This window comes from Passer montanus, unplaced genomic scaffold (assembly GCF_014805655.1).
Source record: "Passer montanus isolate IOZ18808 unplaced genomic scaffold, ASM1480565v1 scaffold89, whole genome shotgun sequence".
Lineage (NCBI taxonomy): Eukaryota > Metazoa > Chordata > Aves > Passeriformes > Passeridae > Passer > Passer montanus.
In genome coordinates, this window is record NW_024374256.1 from 2,371,715 (window position 1) to 2,389,553 (window position 17,839).

Consider the following 17,839-nt stretch of genomic DNA (forward strand, 5'->3'; position numbering starts at 1 on the left):
CTTCAACCCTCAAAATTCTGAGCCCACCAAGGCCTTGCTTTGATCCAAAGAAATCCACGCATCATTCCAGTTATTAAGAATCCAGCTTGGTTTTATTGTCCATTTTTTCAAAAAATTGTTGTTTTCCTCATCACAATTATAAAATACCCCATTAAAACTTTTCTGTTTCCAACACTACCTCAGAAGCCATCCTACTAATTTTATGCCATTTGGAGTAACAAAACTATCTCAAGTGTAATAAGTTCTCTGAGAGCTCATAAGCTCAAAGAAAAACTTATCATCCAACTTCATCCCAATCCGCAACTTCAACCCTCAAAATTCTGAGCCCACCAAGGCCTTGCTTTGATCCAAAGAAATCCACGCATCATTCCAGTTATTAAGAATCCAGCTTGGTTTTATTGTCCATTTTTTCAAAAAATTGTTGTTTTCCTCATCACAATTATAAAATACCCCTATTTTTATCCCTATTTTACAAAGATTTACAGCTCTGGGAGTGACCAAGTTGGAGCTGGGAATTCTCTTAAATAATCCAACCATGATTTTGGTTTTGGAGGGGGGCTTTAAAAATTCCAATTTAAAAAAGAAAAGGGAAGGCTAAAAAAGGGAATTTCCACAAGCTCCTTCAAACATCACAGGGAATTATAAAATGTATTCCACGTTTTTTGGTTTTGGTTTTTTTTTAGAAAAAGGGTGCAGGGAGCAGATTTTAAACCCCATGGATGGAAACAGGATTAGAAGCCCTGATTCTGATTTACATAAAGATCCCTTTACAGATTCTGGCAGCATAGAGGAACCCTAAAGCATATTTAAATAAAATTTATGCCCACTCTAAGATTTTTTTTTTATGCTGCCAGAACTGTGTAAAAGAAAATCAGGTCCCAAATTTGGGTTTATTCCCAATTATTAACATTTTCGGGCTGTGTTTTCCCCTCGTCCACCTTCACCCCAGAATCGGGAAAGAGCGGAAGCTTCTCCTCATGGGATTGCAGTGTTGTGGGAAGGGATTTTTGGGAAGGGATTTTCCTTGGGGAATTGCTCAGAACGGGGGGCAGCACACAGGAACCCTAAAGTGTATTGAAATAAAATTTATGTCCACTCTCAGGTTTCTTTATGCTGCAAAACAAAATCAGGTCCCAGATTTATTTTAGGGCTGTGTTTTCCCCACGTCCACCCTCACCCCAGAAGCGGGAAAGCGCAGAAGCTTCTCCTCATGGGATTGCAGTGTTGTGGTCACTTTGGGAAGGGATTTTCCTTGGGGAATTGCTCCGAACCAGGGGCAGCACACAGGAACCTTAAAGCGCATTTAGATAAAATTTATGCCACCTCTAAGATTCCTTTATGCTGCCAGAACTGTGTAAAACAAAATCAGCTCCCAAATTTGGGTTTATTTTAGGGCTGTGTTTTCCCCACATCCACCCTCACCCCAGAACCGGGAAAGCGCGGAAGCTTCTCCCTGTGGGATTGCAGTGTTGCGGTCACTTTGGGAAGGGATTTTCCCTGGGGAATGGCTCAGAACGAGGGGCCCTTGACGCTGCCCGGCTCCGTCAGGCGTGCGGCCGCGTAGGCCGAGGCTCCCAGGCAGGCGGCCGGCTCGCAGAAGCCCGGCAGCCCCGGGGGCCCCGGGGAGCCCGGCCGGCCCGCCTCGCCCGGGGCGCCCGGCGGGCCCCGCTCGCCCGCCTTGCCGTCCACAGCGTGGCCTGGGATGCCCGGGAGACCTGGAAAGGCATGGGGATGGGGTGGATGCGGTGCTGAGATTCACGCGGAGATAGGGGTTTGCCTGAGAAACAGGAGTTTTACCTCAGAAATAGGGGTTTTACCTCAGAAATAGGGGTTTTACCTCGGAAACGGGGATTTTTTTTTCCCCTGAGAAATAGGGATTTTCCCTCAGAAATAGGGGTTTTACCTCAGAAATAATACCAATTTTTTCCTGAAAAATAGGGATTTCCCCCGCCCCGAGAAATATGTATTTTCCCTGAGAAATAAGCATTTTCCCTCAGAAATACGCATTTTCCCCTCAGAAACAGGGATTTTCTCTCAGAAATAGGCATTTTCTCTCAGAAATAGGCATTTTCCCCTCAGAAACACACATTTTCCCCTCAGAAATACACATTTTCCCTCAGAAATAGGGATTTTCCCTCAGAAATACGCATTTTCTCTCAGAAATACGCATTTTCCCCTCAGAAACACACATTTTCCCCTCAGAAATAGGGATTTTCCCTCAGAAATATGCATTTTCTCTTAGAAATAGGCATTTTCCCCTCAGAAATAGTGATTTTCCCTCAGAAATAGGCATTGTCTCTCAGAAATAGGCATCTTCCCTCAGAAATAGGGATTTTTCCTCAGAAATAATACCGATTTTTGCCTGAAAAATAGGGATTTTTTTTTCCCTGAGAAATAGGGGTTTTGCCTGAGAAATAGGAATTTCCCCTCAGAAACAGGGATTTTCCCTCAGAAATAGGGATTTTTTCCTCAGAAATAATACCGATTTTTGCCTGAAAAATAGGGATTTTTTTTTTCCCTGAGAAATAGGGGTTTTGCCTGAGAAATAGGGGTTTTGCCTGAGAAATAGGAATTTCCCCTCAGAAACAGGGATTTTCCCTCAGAAATTGGCATTTTCTCCTCAGAAATACGCATTTTCCCTCAGAAATATGCATTTTCCCCTCAGAAATGGGGATTTTCTGAAATAGGCATTTTACCCCCAGAAACAAGGGATTTTTCCCTCAGAAATAGGCATTTTACCCCCAGAAATAGGGATTTTTTTTTTTCCCCCCGACAAATAGGAATTTTTCTTCGGAAATAGGGATTTTTCCCTCAGAAATAATACCAATTTCCCCCTGAGAAATAGGGATTTTTTTGCATTTTCCCCTCAGAAATGGGGATTTTCTGAAATAGGCATTTTACCCCCAGAAACAGGGATTTTTTTTTTCCCCCCTGACAAATAGGAATTTTTCTTCGGAAATACGGATTTTTCCCTCAGAAATAATACCAATTTCCCCCTGAGAAATAGGGATTTTTTTCCCTCAGAAATAGGGGGTTTCTCCTGAGAAATAGGTGTTTTCCCTCAGAAATAGCGGGTTTTCCCTCAGAAATAGGGATTTTTCCTCAGAAATCAGGATTGGGGTGTTTGGGAATGCTGCTGGAGATGTTTGGGGATGCAGGCAGAGCAATTTCAGAGAGAGGGAAAGAGGTGACAGAGATGAGGAAGAAGGAAAGGAAGGATGATCCGCGTGCGAGATTTGTGGGATGAGCCCTAGGAAGATTTTGCGGGATGAATCCGGGAAAATTGACAGGATGAACCTGGGCAGGTTCTGTGGGACAAAGCTGAGGTTTTGTGGGATGAGCTTTGGCAGTTTTTATGGGATGAACTTGGGCCCGTTTTGTGGGAGGATCCTGGGCAGGTTTTGTGGGATAAACACGAGCAGATTTACAGGATGAGCCTGGGCAGTTTTTGTGGGATGGATCAGAAGGTCCCCAGCCACCACTGGGCTCATCACCCCAAGGTGACAAAGGCCACCTGGGGACACCTGGTCTCACCTGGGATCCCTGGAGGACCCGGCATTCCCGGGTGGCCACGGCCAACCTCTCCCCGCTCGCCCTTCTCTCCTCTCTTCCCTGTGGGTACAAAAAGGAGGGAAGGACTCCACGGAAACCCTGGATGGGTGATCTGGGACAGGGACAAGCGTGGCAGTGCCACCCCAGGAGGGTTTGCACTGGCACCGTGCCATCACCACCCACCTTTGGGTCCGACATTGCCGATCTGCCCGGCAGCTCCCAGGATTCCGGGGACACCTCGGGGTCCCATGGGGCCGTGGGGTCCCTGATCACCGGGTGGCCCTGGGGGGCCGGGGGGACCAGGGGGTCCCATGGCCCCGACCCCACCCAGAGCGGCTCTCTTGGCGCTCACGGCCACCTCTGCCAGCTGCTCTGTGGGGCAGAGAGGGGCCGGGATGGGATCCATGGGGTGGGATCCATGGGGTGGGATCCAGGGGGTGGGATCCATGGGATGCATAGGGTGGGATCTATTGGAAGGGATTCAAGGGGTGGGATCCACAGGATGGGATCCATGGGGTGGGATCCATGGGGTGGATCCATGGGGTGGGATCCATGGAATCCATGGGGTGGAATCCATGGGATGCATAGGGTGGGATCTATGGGATGGGATCCATAGGGTGGGATCCATGGGATGGGATCCATGGGATGGGATCCACGGGGTGGGATCCATGGGGTCCATGGGATGGGGTCCACGGGGTGGGATCCATGGGGTCCATGGGATGGGATCTATGGGGTGGGATCCACGGAATGGGATCCATGGGATCCATGGGATGTGGTGGCCCCGCTCCACCCTCACCTTGCAGCATCTTCAGCACCACGTCCACGATGTGCTGGTCCCCAGCATCCCGGCCCTGCCAGGAAGGGAATTTCGCTCCTTCTGTCCCCTCCCAGAGCCCTTCCCAGCCCCAGTCCCAATCCCCATCCCCTCCCTGCATCCCGGGTCACTTTCCCACCCTGCTCTTCCCCGTTCTGTCCCAGGGCAAGTGCTCCGTGCTCATGGCATTTGAGTCCAAAATGAGGGTTTTAGGGGAAAATCCCAACCCTGCAAATCTCTGCTGCTGGCTGGTTTATATGGGGATGGATTTGGATGCCATACACAGTGAGACAGAGAATTCCTCCCCAGGAAGCAGGATCCCAGATGCTGAGCAGTGTTTTCCCAGAGGAACCGGGTGGGAAGGAGAGGCAATTCCTGCCGAGCAGGGAGGGTGAGGAGGTTTGTGGGATCGGGATACTCACGGCTGTGCCCCTCGGGCCCGGCATTCCCGGCACTCCGCGCTCCCCCACCAGCCCCCGCGGGCCGGGCGGGCCGGGATAGCCCCGAACTCCCGGTGCTCCTGCATCCCCCGAGGGGCCGGGAAAGCCGAGCTCTCCCTGGATGCCTTGCTGGAGGAGGGATGGACGGAGAGGGGCATGAGGGGCTCAGGCTGTGCTGAGCACGGGGGCTGCACCGCAAGAGCCCAAAATGTCCCAAAAACCACAGACAGGACTGGGGTTCAGTCCCAAACAGGGCTGGGGCTGAACCCAGGGCTGGATCCCAAAAATTGGGGCTGGATCCCAAATGGGGCGGAAGCTGAACCCAGAGCTGGATCCCAAAAATTGGGGCTGAACTTGAACCCGGGGCTGGATCCCAAAAATTGGGGCTGGGGCTGAATCCAGGGCTGGATCCCAAAAATTTGGGCTGGATCCCAAATGGGGCTGGAGCTGTACCCAGGGCTGGATCCCAAATGGGGCTGGGTCTGGATCGAGGGCATGATCCCAAAAATTGGGGTTGGATCCCAAAAACTGGGGCTGGGGCTGAACCCAGGGCTGGATCCCAAAATGGAGCTGAGGCTGAATCCAGTGCTGAGCCCAGATCTGAGCCTGAATCCAGGGTTTAATCCCAAAGAGGAGCTGAGCCCGAATCCAGGGCTGACTGTGGTCACTGGCTCCCATCTCCGGGGAAAATATTCCCTCAGCACCTCAGCCAGGAGGATCCAGCTGAAGATCTCACAAATCCCCCCAAGTTGTGGGGTCCCCTCAGTCCCAATCCCCCATCACTCACCTGTCCCTTGGGTCCTGGCTCTCCTGACTCCCCCTGGGGACAGAGGACACAGGAAAGGAGACAGCAGGGATTTAGGGCTGGAGCTGGGATTTAATACCAGGCAGGATCCCCCAGCATGGCAAGGGATCCCCCAGCATTCCCAGGAATCACTCACCTTCTCTCCCTTGAGCCCTGCCAGGCCGTGGACACCTGGATCTCCCTAAAGGAAAGGCAAGGAGAGAGGGGAACATTCCCAAAGTCACCTCCATCCTCTGGGATGAGGGGGGAATTCATGGAGAAGGTGCCTGGAGCCAGTGTTAAACCCAGCTCTGCTAAACCCAGCTCTGTTAAACAGCCTGGGATGTACTCACAATGCTGCCTTTGGGGCCGGTTTTCCCTGGAGAGCCCTGGGAAAAGGAAAAGTGGGATCAGCCCAGCTCAGAGCAGAGTCCCCAAGAAGCCACCCTGCTGTCTCCAGAGCTGTCACCTTGTCTCCTTTGACTCCAGGCAAGCCTTGGGGTCCTGGGATGCCTGGAGGGCCCTGCTCACCCTTTGGCCCCTGGAAATCCAAGGAAAATGGGAAAATGAGTGATGGGACACAATGGGAAAATCACCCATCAAGGAATTTCCCCAAGGCAGTGAGTGCACAGGCAGTTCCCATCCTCCAGCTGATCCCAACCTTCCCTAAATCCCAGCTCTGAGGGGACACAGGGCACAAAACCACAGAGAAGCCATGCCCAGAGCAATGTTCTTCCAGGAATGGATTCCTGTCCTCAGGAAAAGCACCAAAAACCAGGTTTTTGGCTGTTTTTCCAGGAAAGCTCTGGAGAGGGGCTGGGCTCTCTTGGGATGGGAGGAAATTCCTGTCCCAGCTGGGGTCCCATTAATCCCTGAGCTATTCCCTAATCCCTCAGCAGCAGGACAGGCACGGGATTGACCCCGGGATCAAAGGGGGAGGTCTGGCTGCGTCCCACTGACCCCAAATCCAGGCTTGGAATCTCCCATCCCAGGGCTGAGTGTCCCCCGTGTCACACCCCAGCTTTGGGGACAACTCAGAGCATCCCCCGTGTCCCAGGGTGGCTTTGGGGACAACTCAGAGCATCCCCCGTGTCCCAGGGTGGCTTTGGGGACAACTCAGAGCATCCCCCGTGTCCCAGGGTGGCTTTGGGGACAACTCAGAGCATCCCCCGTGTCCCAGGGTGGCTTTGGGGACAACTCAGAGCATCCCCCGTGTCCCAGGGTGGCTTTGGGGACAACTCAGAGCATCCCCCGTGTCCCAGAGTGGCTTTGGGGTCAGCTCAGAGAATCCCCCATGTCCCAGCCCAACTTTGGGGACAACTCACCAGCTTTGGGGACAACTCACCGCTCTGCCCGGCTCCCCGGGGGGCCCCACGAGGCCACGCTCGCCCCTGTCACCCTGCGGAGAGCCGGGGAAGGAGCGGAGTCAGGGCCACCCGCCGTCCCTGGCACGGCCACACCCCCGCGATGTCCCCAGCTCACCTTCGGCCCGGGGACACCTTGCGGGCCCTGCTCACCCCGAGGTCCGGGCTCGCCCTAAAAGTAAGAAAGAAAATCCCACAGAAGATGGGGTTGACCGGCGTGGTGTGCTCCTTGTTCTTCCCCCAGGGAGGGGTGGCCCTGTCCTTGTCGCCACCGCAGGGTGGTGACAGGAGCAGGGGTCCCGGGAGGAGCAGGGGGGGAAGGAAGTGCCCGATTCTGCTTTTAGCTCGCAGGAAACGGGGAAATAAAAGGAAAAAAAGAGAGAGATCAGCCCCGAAGCTGTCCCCGGGAGGGACACGGCGACATCTCGGTACTTACAAGCTGCCCTGGGGCACCGGTGACACCGGGGTGGCCCCGAGGACCCGATTCACCCTGTGAAGGGAGAGAGAAAGGGGTCAGGGGGGACAGGGAGGGACAGCAGGGACAGAGAGGGGACAGTGGGGACAGGCACTGGACATGAGCCGCGGGGTGGATGCTCAGAGGTGTCACTCACCTTGTCACCTGGGCCACCTTTGCTTCCCGGCTGGCCCGGCAATCCCTAAGGGAACAAAGCCGGGATCAACTCCTGGCCACAGCTCAGTGTCCCCTCAGGGAGTCACCCCTGGGCACAGCTCAGTGTCCCCTCGGGGTGCTGGCCCTGGCACCCCTGGCAGAGGGGTGTCACCCCTCAGGGGACAGGCTGGGGGGTCCTGCACTCACAGCTTGTCCCCGGTGTCCCGGCGTTCCCGGGCGTCCGGCCTGTCCTGTGCCACCCTGTGAGGGACAGAGGGGGTGTCACCAGGAGTGCGGGGCCCACAGATGGGCAAGGGGCTCCTGCCCAAAGGGGGACAGTGTCCCTGAGCCCGTGGCCAGGAGCTGCCATGCCAAGGGACATTGTTCCCTTTGTCATTCCCGTTATTCCCAGCGGGTGGCATTCCCTCACCTTCACTCCTGGGATACCTGGGGTGCCATCCTTGCCATCGATACCCGGGAGACCCTAAAATGGGGATGAGGCACTCATGGGACAACTCAAAGGGACTCAAAGGCTCATGGTGGGGACAAAAAAACATGGGGAGGGAAAGGAACATTCCAGCTGTGCGCTGGAGGGGACAAGGACATGCGATGGCACAGCCAGGGACAAGGGACTCGTGCCCAGGCAGGGCACAGGTGCCACCAGCTGTACTCACATTCTCCCCCTTGGGGCCGATGTCACCCTGCGGTCCCCTGATGCCACGGCCACCCTGGAGCAGGAGGGGACAAGTGTCAGTGTCCTGCTGGTGCAGGGGACAGAGCTGGGAGGCAGAGATGCCCCTCGAGGGCACGGGGACAGAGGCCTTTCAATGTGGGAACAGTGCCAAGCTGGGAAAAGGGGACACTGGCACTGGGGGGTCACCTACCAGCTCTCCCTTGTCACCAGGGCCCCCGGGTGGTCCCTTGGGGCCTTCCCTGCCCTGGAGGAGAGAGGAACACAAGGATTGAGGGGGCAAAGTGGGACCCCAGAGCAGCCAGGGCTGAGGGAGGGGCACCCACCGGCCGCCCGGCGGCTCCGATGCTCCCGACCATGCCCTTGTAGCCAGCAGGGCCCTGCAAAGAGAGCAGGGAAAGGTCAATTCCCACCCCAATCCATCCCTGCATCCCTGAGACAGCCCAGCCTGGAGGGATGCTGCTGGGAATGATCTCAGTGGCATCTGGAGCCCGCAGCCAGGGGATGCCACCCGCACTCACCGTCTCCCCCTTGGGTCCTGCCATGCCAGGATACCCCCGGAGGCCCTGAGGTCCCTGCAGGGAAGGAAATCACAGCAAATTCAGCTGGAAAAAACCCAGGAGCAGCCCAGGGGGAAGCAGCAATTACAGCAAAACCAAACACTGGAATCCAAACATGAGGAATTCCAATCCCTCCTAATTCCAGAGCCCCGCAGCAGGTGCTTTTCCAGCCGTCAGTTCCATAACTGCAGAGGGCCCAAACTGCAGCCACTTCCCTGGGCCAGAGCTCCTGGCTTCAAAGCAGTTCTGCCCTTTCCTGGCCTGCAGGGCTCAGCCCAGTAATTGTTTTTCATCTTCAAAGTGCTCCGAGAATTCCTGTGGCTTTAATTCCCGCCGGGGCAAGGGGGACTCAGGGGACAGCAGGGATTTATCCCAGATTATCCCTGGGAGAAGCCCAGGTGCTCATGGAGCCCTCCAGAGGGAGAGGTGGTGGCATCCATGGCTGGGAGGGGATGTGATGGAGGCTTTGCTTCAGTCCCAGTGCTGGGAGCAGGGACAGGCCGGTGTCACCTCCCTGGTGTCTGGGCACAAAGAGGCCACCCCCAGGTCCTGCAGCACTTGGGGGACAGAGGAAAAGAGGAATAAAGGATTTACCGGAGGGCCTGGGACTCCTTGTTCTCCTGAGGCACCAACATCCCCCTTGGGGCCCTGGGAATGGAGAGAAAAGGGAATGTTGGAGGGAGAGGGGACACAAAGCAGCCTGGGGACACCACAGCCCCCCCTGGCACCTGGCAGGGGATGGGGACAGGTGGCCCTGCCCAGGAAGCCACCATAGGAAGGCCACCCTCGTCTCCCATTCCCACATTTTCTGTTTTCCTCTTTCCTCCCTTCTTCCTTTCCCTTCTCAAAACTCCTTCCCTGGCTCCAGCCCCACAGGGACAGCCACATCTGAATCCTGCTGGGATCTGCCGAGATCCTGCTGGGATCTGTCTGAGATCCTGTTGAGATCCTCCTGGGATCCTGCTGGGATCTGCTGGAACACTCACCGGCTCTCCCTGCTTGCCGGGCTCTCCGAGGGCACCAGGGCGGCCTCTGTGTCCCTGAGCGGGGAGAGAGGAAATCCGTGAGGAAAATCCCTGGCAGAGCTGCAGGGTGGTGGCACCATCCTGGTGGCCACGTCCCACAGAGCCCCCCTGCCACCACATCCCACCCTGGGGTGCCCGCTGGGGACATTGGGGAGCTCAGAATCCCACTGGAGACATTGGGGGACTCAGAATCCCACTGGGGACATTGGGGAGCTCAGAATCCCACTGGAGAGGTTCAAAATCCCACAGGTGACATGGAATGGGCTCAGAATCCCACTGGGGACATTGGGGAGGTTCACAATCCCACAGGTGACATCCTGAGCTGGCACTGGGGCCTTGGACAGGGTGCCACCCCCAGGAAGGGGCTGGGTCCCCACAGGGACCTTTCCCACAGTACCTTTCCCTCCAGGCCTCCCTGTCCTGGTGCTCCAGAGATCCAGAGAAGGATCCTTCACTCCTGGAGGTGACAATTCCCATTTTTCCCCCCCATGGCAGCTCCAGGACCTCCTTACCTTCAGTCCCTGCAGTCCCTGGGGGCCCTTGGGACCTGGGGGGCAGCTGGTGGGGCACTGGGAGGAGAGGAAGGACAAGGATGAGTTGGGAATGACCTGGAGAAGCCTGGGAAGAGAGGAAGGGAGGGGTCCTGCCCCACGTGGGACATGGGGGACACCCTGGTCACAGCAGGGGACACAGTCATGGCAGCTCTCACCAGGAAATCAGCGCTGCCTTCCAGGCCTTGGAGGTGTCCTGGGAGTCCCTGCAGGGAAGGAAACCCTCAGCATTCCAGGATTTTACATCGGGATGGTTTTACAGGAGCAGGGAGCAAGGAGTGGGGTGGGAGGTGAGAGCCAGAGCCCGAATTCCAGCCCCAATCCCCAGGATGAGCCTGGGGAAGCTTCTCCCTCCTGGAGGTACTCACAGGTTTCCCTGGAGGGCCTGGGGGACCCCTCGGGCCATCGGGTCCGGGGTCACCCTAAGGAAGAAAGCCAGGAAAGGAGAATTTGGGATGAGGAGGGGAGGTGGAGACCTGGAGAGTCCCAGCAGGAATGGGGACATCCCCATGGTGGTGGCACCAGGGGAACCTCCATTCCCACATTTCAGGGTCATCCCTGATCATCCCAGGAGCCCTGGAGGGCAGAGAAGCAGCTCCTGGTGGAAGAAGGGGACATTCTTCCCTGTCCCCTCCTGACTCCTCACCTTGGGTCCCAGCACTCCGATCTCTCCAGGAAGTCCAACCTGGCCTGGAAGCCCCTTAGGGAGAAGGGAGAGAAATTCATGGAATGAGAGAGGTCCCATCCTGATTCCTCCCCTCTGGGGGTGCTGAGGTTTGAGCTCCTCCTGCACAATTCCAAGCAGGACCCCAGGCCACCCATCCCAGCCCCAGTGTGGCACTTACAGGAGGTCCTGGCAGTGAAGGACCCTGTGACAAAAATAAAAATTACAATTGGTTTAAATTCCTGAAATCCTCCAGAATTGCTGCCCAAGGAGGGCGATTCCCACCCCACCACCAAGGATGGAGCAGGGGGGACCTGGGGGGTGCCCACCCCACCCATGGGAGCAGCAGATACTCACAGGGAGCCCTGGTGGCCCTGGGAGTCCGGGCTGGCCCTGCCAGGACACAAGAGGAGAGTCAGGAGCTGGAAAAGGAGGATCTGCTCTGGCAGCTGCTCCAATTCCCCCTCCCTGGATGCAGCCTCAGGGCCAAAAACTCCATCAGGCAGCTCCTGCATCCATGGATCCCTTCCAGAGTGACAGGGACGGCCCCAGGCTGGGGCTGGGGGGAAGGGGGAGCCCGGGAAGGTGGGAGCTTGGAAAGGTGGGAAATTGGGAAGGTGGGAATTGGAAAGGTGGGAAATTGGGAAGGTGGGAATTGGAAAGGTGGGAATTGGGAAGGTGGGAATTGGGAAGGTGGAAATTTGGGAAGGTGGGAAATTGGAAAGGTGGAAATTTGAGAAGGTGGGATAATTGGAAAGGTGGGAATTTGGGAAAGTTGGAAATTTGGAAGGTGGAATCCTTGAAAAGGTGGAAATTTGGGAAGGTGGGAGCCTGAGAAGGTGGAAGCCTGGGAATGAGGGAGCTTGGGCATTTGGGAATTTGGGAAGGTGGAAATTGGGAAGGTGAGATCCTTGGAAAGGTGGGAATATGGGAAGGTGAGAATATGGGAAGGTGAGAATTTGGGAAGGTGGGAATTTGGGAAGGTGAGAATTTGGGAATGAGAGAGCTTGGGAAAGTAGAAATTCGGGAAGGTGGGGATTTGGAAAGGTGGGAATTTGGAAATGAGGGAGCCTGGGAATGAGGAGCCCGGGGCTGCCCCTCACTCACTTTGACTCCTGGCCTGCCAGTGGGTCCTGGCTCCCCCTTGGCTCCCGTCAGGCCCTGCAAGGGAAGAGACCCAGCGAGTTATTCCCATTGCTCCTGCTCTCCAGCCAGGAATTCTTGCTGGGTTGAATCCATCAGGAATTTCACAGCACAGGGATGCCCTGCAGGGACCCTCACACACACCCTGGGCACATCCAGCCCTGGCAGGGACACGTGGGCAGCTCCACCCATCCCTGATCCCGGTTTTATCCCTGGGATGGGGCAGGAACCCACCCAAACCTCCCCAGGCACCCATGACACCCCCAGGGGACCTGGGGACAGGCAGGGTGAGGTGCCTGGGAATGAGAGAGTTGGGAAGGTAGAAATTCAGGAAGATGGGGATTTGGAAAGGTGGGAATTTGGGAATGAGGAGCCCGGGGCTGCCCCTCACTCACTTTGACTCCTGGCCTGCCAGTGGGTCCTGGCTCCCCCTTGGCTCCCGTCAGGCCCTGCAAGGGAAGAGACCCAGCGAGTTATTCCCATTGCTCCTGCTCTCCAGCCAGGAATTCTTGCTGGGTTGAATCCATCAGGAATTTCACAGCACAGGGATGCCCTGCAGGGACCCTCACACACACCCTGGGCACATCCAGCCCTGGCAGGGACACGTGGGCAGCTCCACCCATCCCTGATCCCGGTTTTATCCCTGGGATGGGGCAGGAACCCACCCAAACCTCCCCAGGCACCCATGACACCCCCAGGGGACCTGGGGACAGGCAGGGTGAGGTGGCAGCTCCGTCCCCTTCCTGCCACCACCTCTGCCAGGCTGTGCCAAGGAGGGAACAGTGGCAAAGTCACCGGTGCCACCTTATGGGTGCCAAGGAAGTGGGGACAGTGGGGAATTGCTTCAGATTTATTCTGGAGGAAACAAGAGGAGCTCTGCTGGGATTCCAAAGGTGGGAAGGGGTGGAAGAAGCAATTCCCAAATTCCTTTGGGTTTCCCAAGGTGGGAAAGGGTGACAGAAGCAATTCCCAAGCTCTTTTGGGATTCCCAGTGTGGGAAGAAGTGGCAGAAGCTCTTTTGGGATTCCCAAAGTGGGAGAGGGTGGCAGAAGCAATTCCCAAGCTCTTTTAGGATCCCCAAGGTAGGAAGGAGTGGCAAAAGCTCTTCCTGAGCTCTGCTAGGATCCTAAAGGTGGAAAAGAGTGGCAAAAGCTCTTCCCGTGCTTATTTGGGATTCCCCAGGGGCTTTCAGCTCCTGCCCAAAGGGATTTGGGCACGTTTTTATGTGGGGCAGACACTGGGGACAGGAGCAGTTTGCTGTGACCCCACAGGCAGGGACACCAGGAGGGGACAGGGGACAGTTCTCACATCAATGCCCGGCTTCCCTGGGGGTCCATCCGGACCAGGAGCTCCAGGCTCGCCCTTGGCACCCTGGAAAAATGAAAAATTGGGATCAGGTGGGAAGGAGGCCCCGTGGAAGGAGCGGGATCACCGGGATGGGGTGGGTACTCACCGGGGAGCCAGCAGATCCTACAGGGCCTTTGTCACCCTGGGGAAAGGGGAGAGCTGGAATAGGGATGGGGCACCCCACAGAGCCCATCCTGGGGACCCCGATCCCTGTCCTGCTCCTGGGACAGGAGGGAGCTGCTGGATCCCACAGGCAGGGCAGGATGGGGACAGGGTTGGGAAAGTGGGTTGGGTTTGTGAGGGTTTTAGTGGTGTTTGGGAGGGTTTTAGTGGGGTTTGAGAGGGTGTTAGTGGGGTTTTGTGAAGGTTTTTTGGGGTTTGTGAGGGTTTTTTAAGGTTTTGTGAGGGGGGATTGGTGAAGGTTGTACTAGGGTTTTGTGAGGGTTTTATTGGGGTGAGGGTTTTTTGGAGTTTTTGAGGGTTTTTGGGGGTTTTGTGAGAGTTTTCGTGGGGGTTTGTGAGGGTTTTATTGGGATTTGTGAAGCGGGGTTTTCTGAGGGTTGAGCTAGGGTTTTGTGAGGGTTTGATGGGGTTTCTGAGGGGGCTTTTGTGAGGGTTCTACTGGGATTTTGTGAGGCTTGTGCTGGGATTTTGTGAGGCTTGTGCTGGGGTTTCTGAAGCGCTGTGGCTGCTCTGGGTATAAATAACACTGAAATAACACCACATCCTGGAGAAATGGCACTTTCTGCTGCCTCACAGGGCTCCCCTCTGTTCGGGCCCCCATCCCACAACCCATGGAGGATCCAGAGCCACAATCCCCCACCACATCCCTCTACAGGAACCTCACTGGGGTGTCACTGTCCCCCCACAGGTCCCCCCTTCACTGGGCACCTCTGGGCTGCTCCCTGCCCCAAGCCCTGCGAGCACCCCAACCTCCCTGTCCTGCATTCCCCAAAAACCAATCCCACCCCCAATTCCCGAGCTGGGGATGGAGCTGGATTTGGGGTGCAGCACCAAACAGAGCTGGGGCTGCTCTGTCTGCCCTAAATCAGGAGTGGGAAGAGCAGGGAGCGGCACCCCCGGCCCTGTGCCGCTCACAATGTCCCTTTTGTGCTCCGTGTCCCCTCCCTCCCTCCCTCCCTCAGCCAGCACAGGTTGCTGCTCACTCACGTCGATGCCATCGGCTCCCGGCACTCCTGGGGGACCGGGGGGCCCTCGTGGGCCAGGCTCTCCTGGGGGCCCTCGCTGTGGAAAAAGGGATGGGATCCACGTCAGGAAGGAGCCCGAGACGTGTGGGGAATGTGCTGGGAATCCTCTTCCAGGGAGCTGGCATGGAGAACACCCCGAGGGCTCAGAGCTCTGCCCCTCCTGTGGATCCCCCCGCAAGGGCATGGATGGGGAAATAAATCCAGGATTTCTCACACTGGCACCTCCAGTGCCTCACTCCCTGCCCAGTTTCTATCCCATTTCTCCCCTCTCCTGTCCTGGTGTCCTTGGGGAACAGAGCGGGGTCTCCATGGGGTGATGGCAGCGTTTTTACCCCCGCTTCCTCTTTCCCTGGTATCCAAGGATCTCTTGACCCCATGGAGCAGGATCTCCATGGGGTGACATTTTTACCCCATTTCATCTCCCTCTTTCCCTGGTATCCAAGGATCTCTTGACCCCATGGAGCAGGATTTCCATGGGGTGACATTTTTACCCCATTTCATCTCCCTCTTTCCCTGGTATCTGAGGATCTCCTCCCTCCATGGAACAGGATCTCTGTGGGGTCACATTTTTGCACCATTTCTGCTCCCTCTTCCCCTGGTATCTGAGGATCTCCTCCCTCCATGGAACAGGATCTCTGTGGGGTGACATTTTTGCCCCATCCTGCTCCTGCCTGGATGGAGCAGGCTCCCCAAGCATTTCTACCCCATCTCTATCCCCCCTTCCCTGCCACTCCCAGAGCGGGGTGTCCATGGGGTGACAGCAGCCCTTCCAAAGATCCCTTTCAGCTCAGAGTGGGATTTCTGGGAGCACTGGCAGGATTTAGGTGCCCCAAACCCCAGGATGAGGTGGGGACCCCCAGCCCCTCTGTGTGAGCTCTCCCTGGGCCAGGCTGGCTCTGCTCCCAGGCTCCAGACAAAAGCTCCATTCAGGGAAGCTCCCGGAGCCTGGTCCTGGCTTTGAGGTTTGCACAGGACTCGGCAAAGAAACCTCTGTTATCCTAACGGGGAGTTCAGGGGGAAGAGATTCCAGTGCTGCAGACTGAAGCCCTGGTGTTCCTGGAAATGGGAAGCAGACGGTGGCTGGGCTGCACTCCTGCAGCTCCTCCAGCCTCCCAGGCTGGATTAATTAAAAAAATTAATATAAATATAAGGAATAAATGTAGGAATCGATGTAAATCTATAGGGGTGAGAGGTGCTGCTGGTTCGTGTACACAACAGGAGAGCCCCAGCTCCACCTTGGATCAATCCCTGAGCCCATCCCCGGGATCTCCCCTGAATGGCACCTTTGTGCTGCCCAAGGAACGAATTCCAAAGGGTTCCTTGTTCCCGAAATTCCCACATCCCCCCTGCTCCACTCCCCTGCCCCACAAGCCCATGGGGACCCCGGGGGGGTTTAGGAAGGAGTTGTCCCCCAGCTTCCAACAGGCAGCTCAGGAATTACACGGAAAAATTTCCCAAAACCTCTAAAATCTGATTTTTTTTGCAGTTGTAAGGCAAGGAGAGTTTTCCCAGGTGGAATCCCACTGCCAGCCCCTCTCCAGGGCTCACCTTCCCTTTTTCCAGACCCATTTTCTCCTGCTCCTGGGTGAGTCTGGAGAGTCCACAGGGACCTCCCGACAGCCCCACAGAGCCCTGGGACCACCCCGGCAGGGTCAGAGCCCCCCCAGCCCCGCTCAGCCCTGATCTGCTGCACATCCCAGGAAAACGGGACCAAATTTCCCAAAAAATCCAGTGGGAAAGACAAATCCCCCCACTGCTGCTCCAGAGGGAAAATCAAACTAAACTCCTTTAGCCAACAATTCCTGAATTTCCAAGTCCGCACGGGTTGGCTGTTCCCACCCTGGGAAAAACACGGGAGAAGTGCTGGGGGAATAAAGCCAAAATGCTCAGCACTGCGAGGGAGTGGAGATGGGGAATGTCCCCTCTGAATCCCCCTCTCCAACCCCTCTGCATCCCCCTCTCCAGCCCCTCTCCAACCCCTCTGCATCCCCCTCTCGAATCCCCCTCTCCATCCCCTCTGAATCCCCCTCTCCATCCCCTCTGAATCCCCTTTTCCATCCCCTTCTCCATCCCCTCTGAACCCCCTCTCCATCCCCTCTCCGGCCCGGAGCCGAGCCGGGCACTCACGAGCTGGGCCAGGCAGAGGCAGTCCCCCTCTCCGGCCCGGAACCGAGCCGGGCACTCACGAGCTGGGCCAGGCAGAGGCAGGACGCTTGGAGCAGGAGCCAGAGCGGCGACACCAGGCTGGTGGCACGGGCCATGGCGAGCCGGGCTGGCACCGAGCGCGCCTGGCACCGAGCGCCGGCCGCCGCAGCGCTCCGGGGCACCGGGAGGGCCGGCCCAGGAGGAGGAGGAGGAGGAAGGGGCTCATTAATATGGAGCAGAGGGATGAGGGCAAGTCCCCGCCCCTCTCAGGTGAGCCCGTGGCGATTTTGGGCTGGATGGGGACAGAGGGCACGATGGGATGGGCTTTAGCACGATGGGGACAGGATTTGGCACAGTGAGGACAGGATTTGGCACAATAGGGATGGGGTTTGATTCATCCCGGCCCCTTCCTCCTCCTCCTCCTCCTCCTCCTGGATTGTTCTTCCTCACAGGGAAGCAATACCACCAAAACCTGGCGGTTTAGGGCAAAAAAAGGGCATTTCCTTTTGGATCTGTCCCTCCCAGAGCTGCCGGGATGCTCCTGCTCGTGGCCCCGTGTCCCAGCACTGTCCCTTTCCGGGACACGAGTGGCACTTTTGGGAGGATTATGTAATTCCGGCTGCTTTTCCAGAGTGCTTCAGTGACAGATTTTTGTCTCCTGTCGGTGCCATTGCTCGTTTTATCGCGGTTTTTCGGGTACTGCCCCATCCTGAAATTCTCTCCTCAGCCCCCTGCACTGCCAGGTCCCCCCCTCCAGGCAAGGGACAGCAGCCCAGGGTCCCCCAAAATCCCCCAGCGAGCATCCCTGAGCCCCCCAAACCCCCCCCCACAGCACCTCTGCACCCCTGAATCCCCCCCAACACCATATCCAGCACCTCTGAGCCTCCAAAACCCCACACCCCCGAACCCCCACCCAGCATCCCAGCACCCCTGAGGCCCCC

The 17,839-nt window shown here is 56.6% G+C and overlaps 1 protein-coding gene across 1 annotated transcript; it reads right to left on the reverse strand.

Annotated features, from left to right (window-relative positions):
* Positions 1–390: 390 nt before the first annotated feature.
* COL9A2 (collagen type IX alpha 2 chain) lies at positions 391–17,100 on the reverse strand. The gene is made up of 32 exons (XM_039733793.1): positions 16,940–17,100; positions 14,716–14,790; positions 13,652–13,687; positions 13,507–13,569; positions 12,594–12,647; positions 11,413–11,448; positions 11,237–11,260; positions 11,038–11,091; positions 10,760–10,813; positions 10,550–10,597; positions 10,353–10,409; positions 9,802–9,855; positions 9,410–9,463; positions 8,777–8,830; positions 8,582–8,635; positions 8,449–8,502; positions 8,239–8,292; positions 7,995–8,048; positions 7,772–7,825; positions 7,566–7,610; positions 7,391–7,444; positions 7,073–7,126; positions 6,936–6,989; positions 6,060–6,131; positions 5,944–5,979; positions 5,748–5,792; positions 5,594–5,626; positions 4,789–4,935; positions 4,349–4,403; positions 3,736–3,924; positions 3,535–3,612; positions 391–1,715 (listed from the first exon to the last, which is right to left on the reverse strand). The coding sequence occupies exons 1-32, from the start codon at positions 17,012–17,014 to the stop codon at positions 1,510–1,512; spliced, it is 2,076 nt and encodes a 691-aa protein (XP_039589727.1). The 5' UTR covers positions 17,015–17,100; the 3' UTR covers positions 391–1,509.
* Between the last annotated feature and the right edge of the window lie 739 nt (positions 17,101–17,839).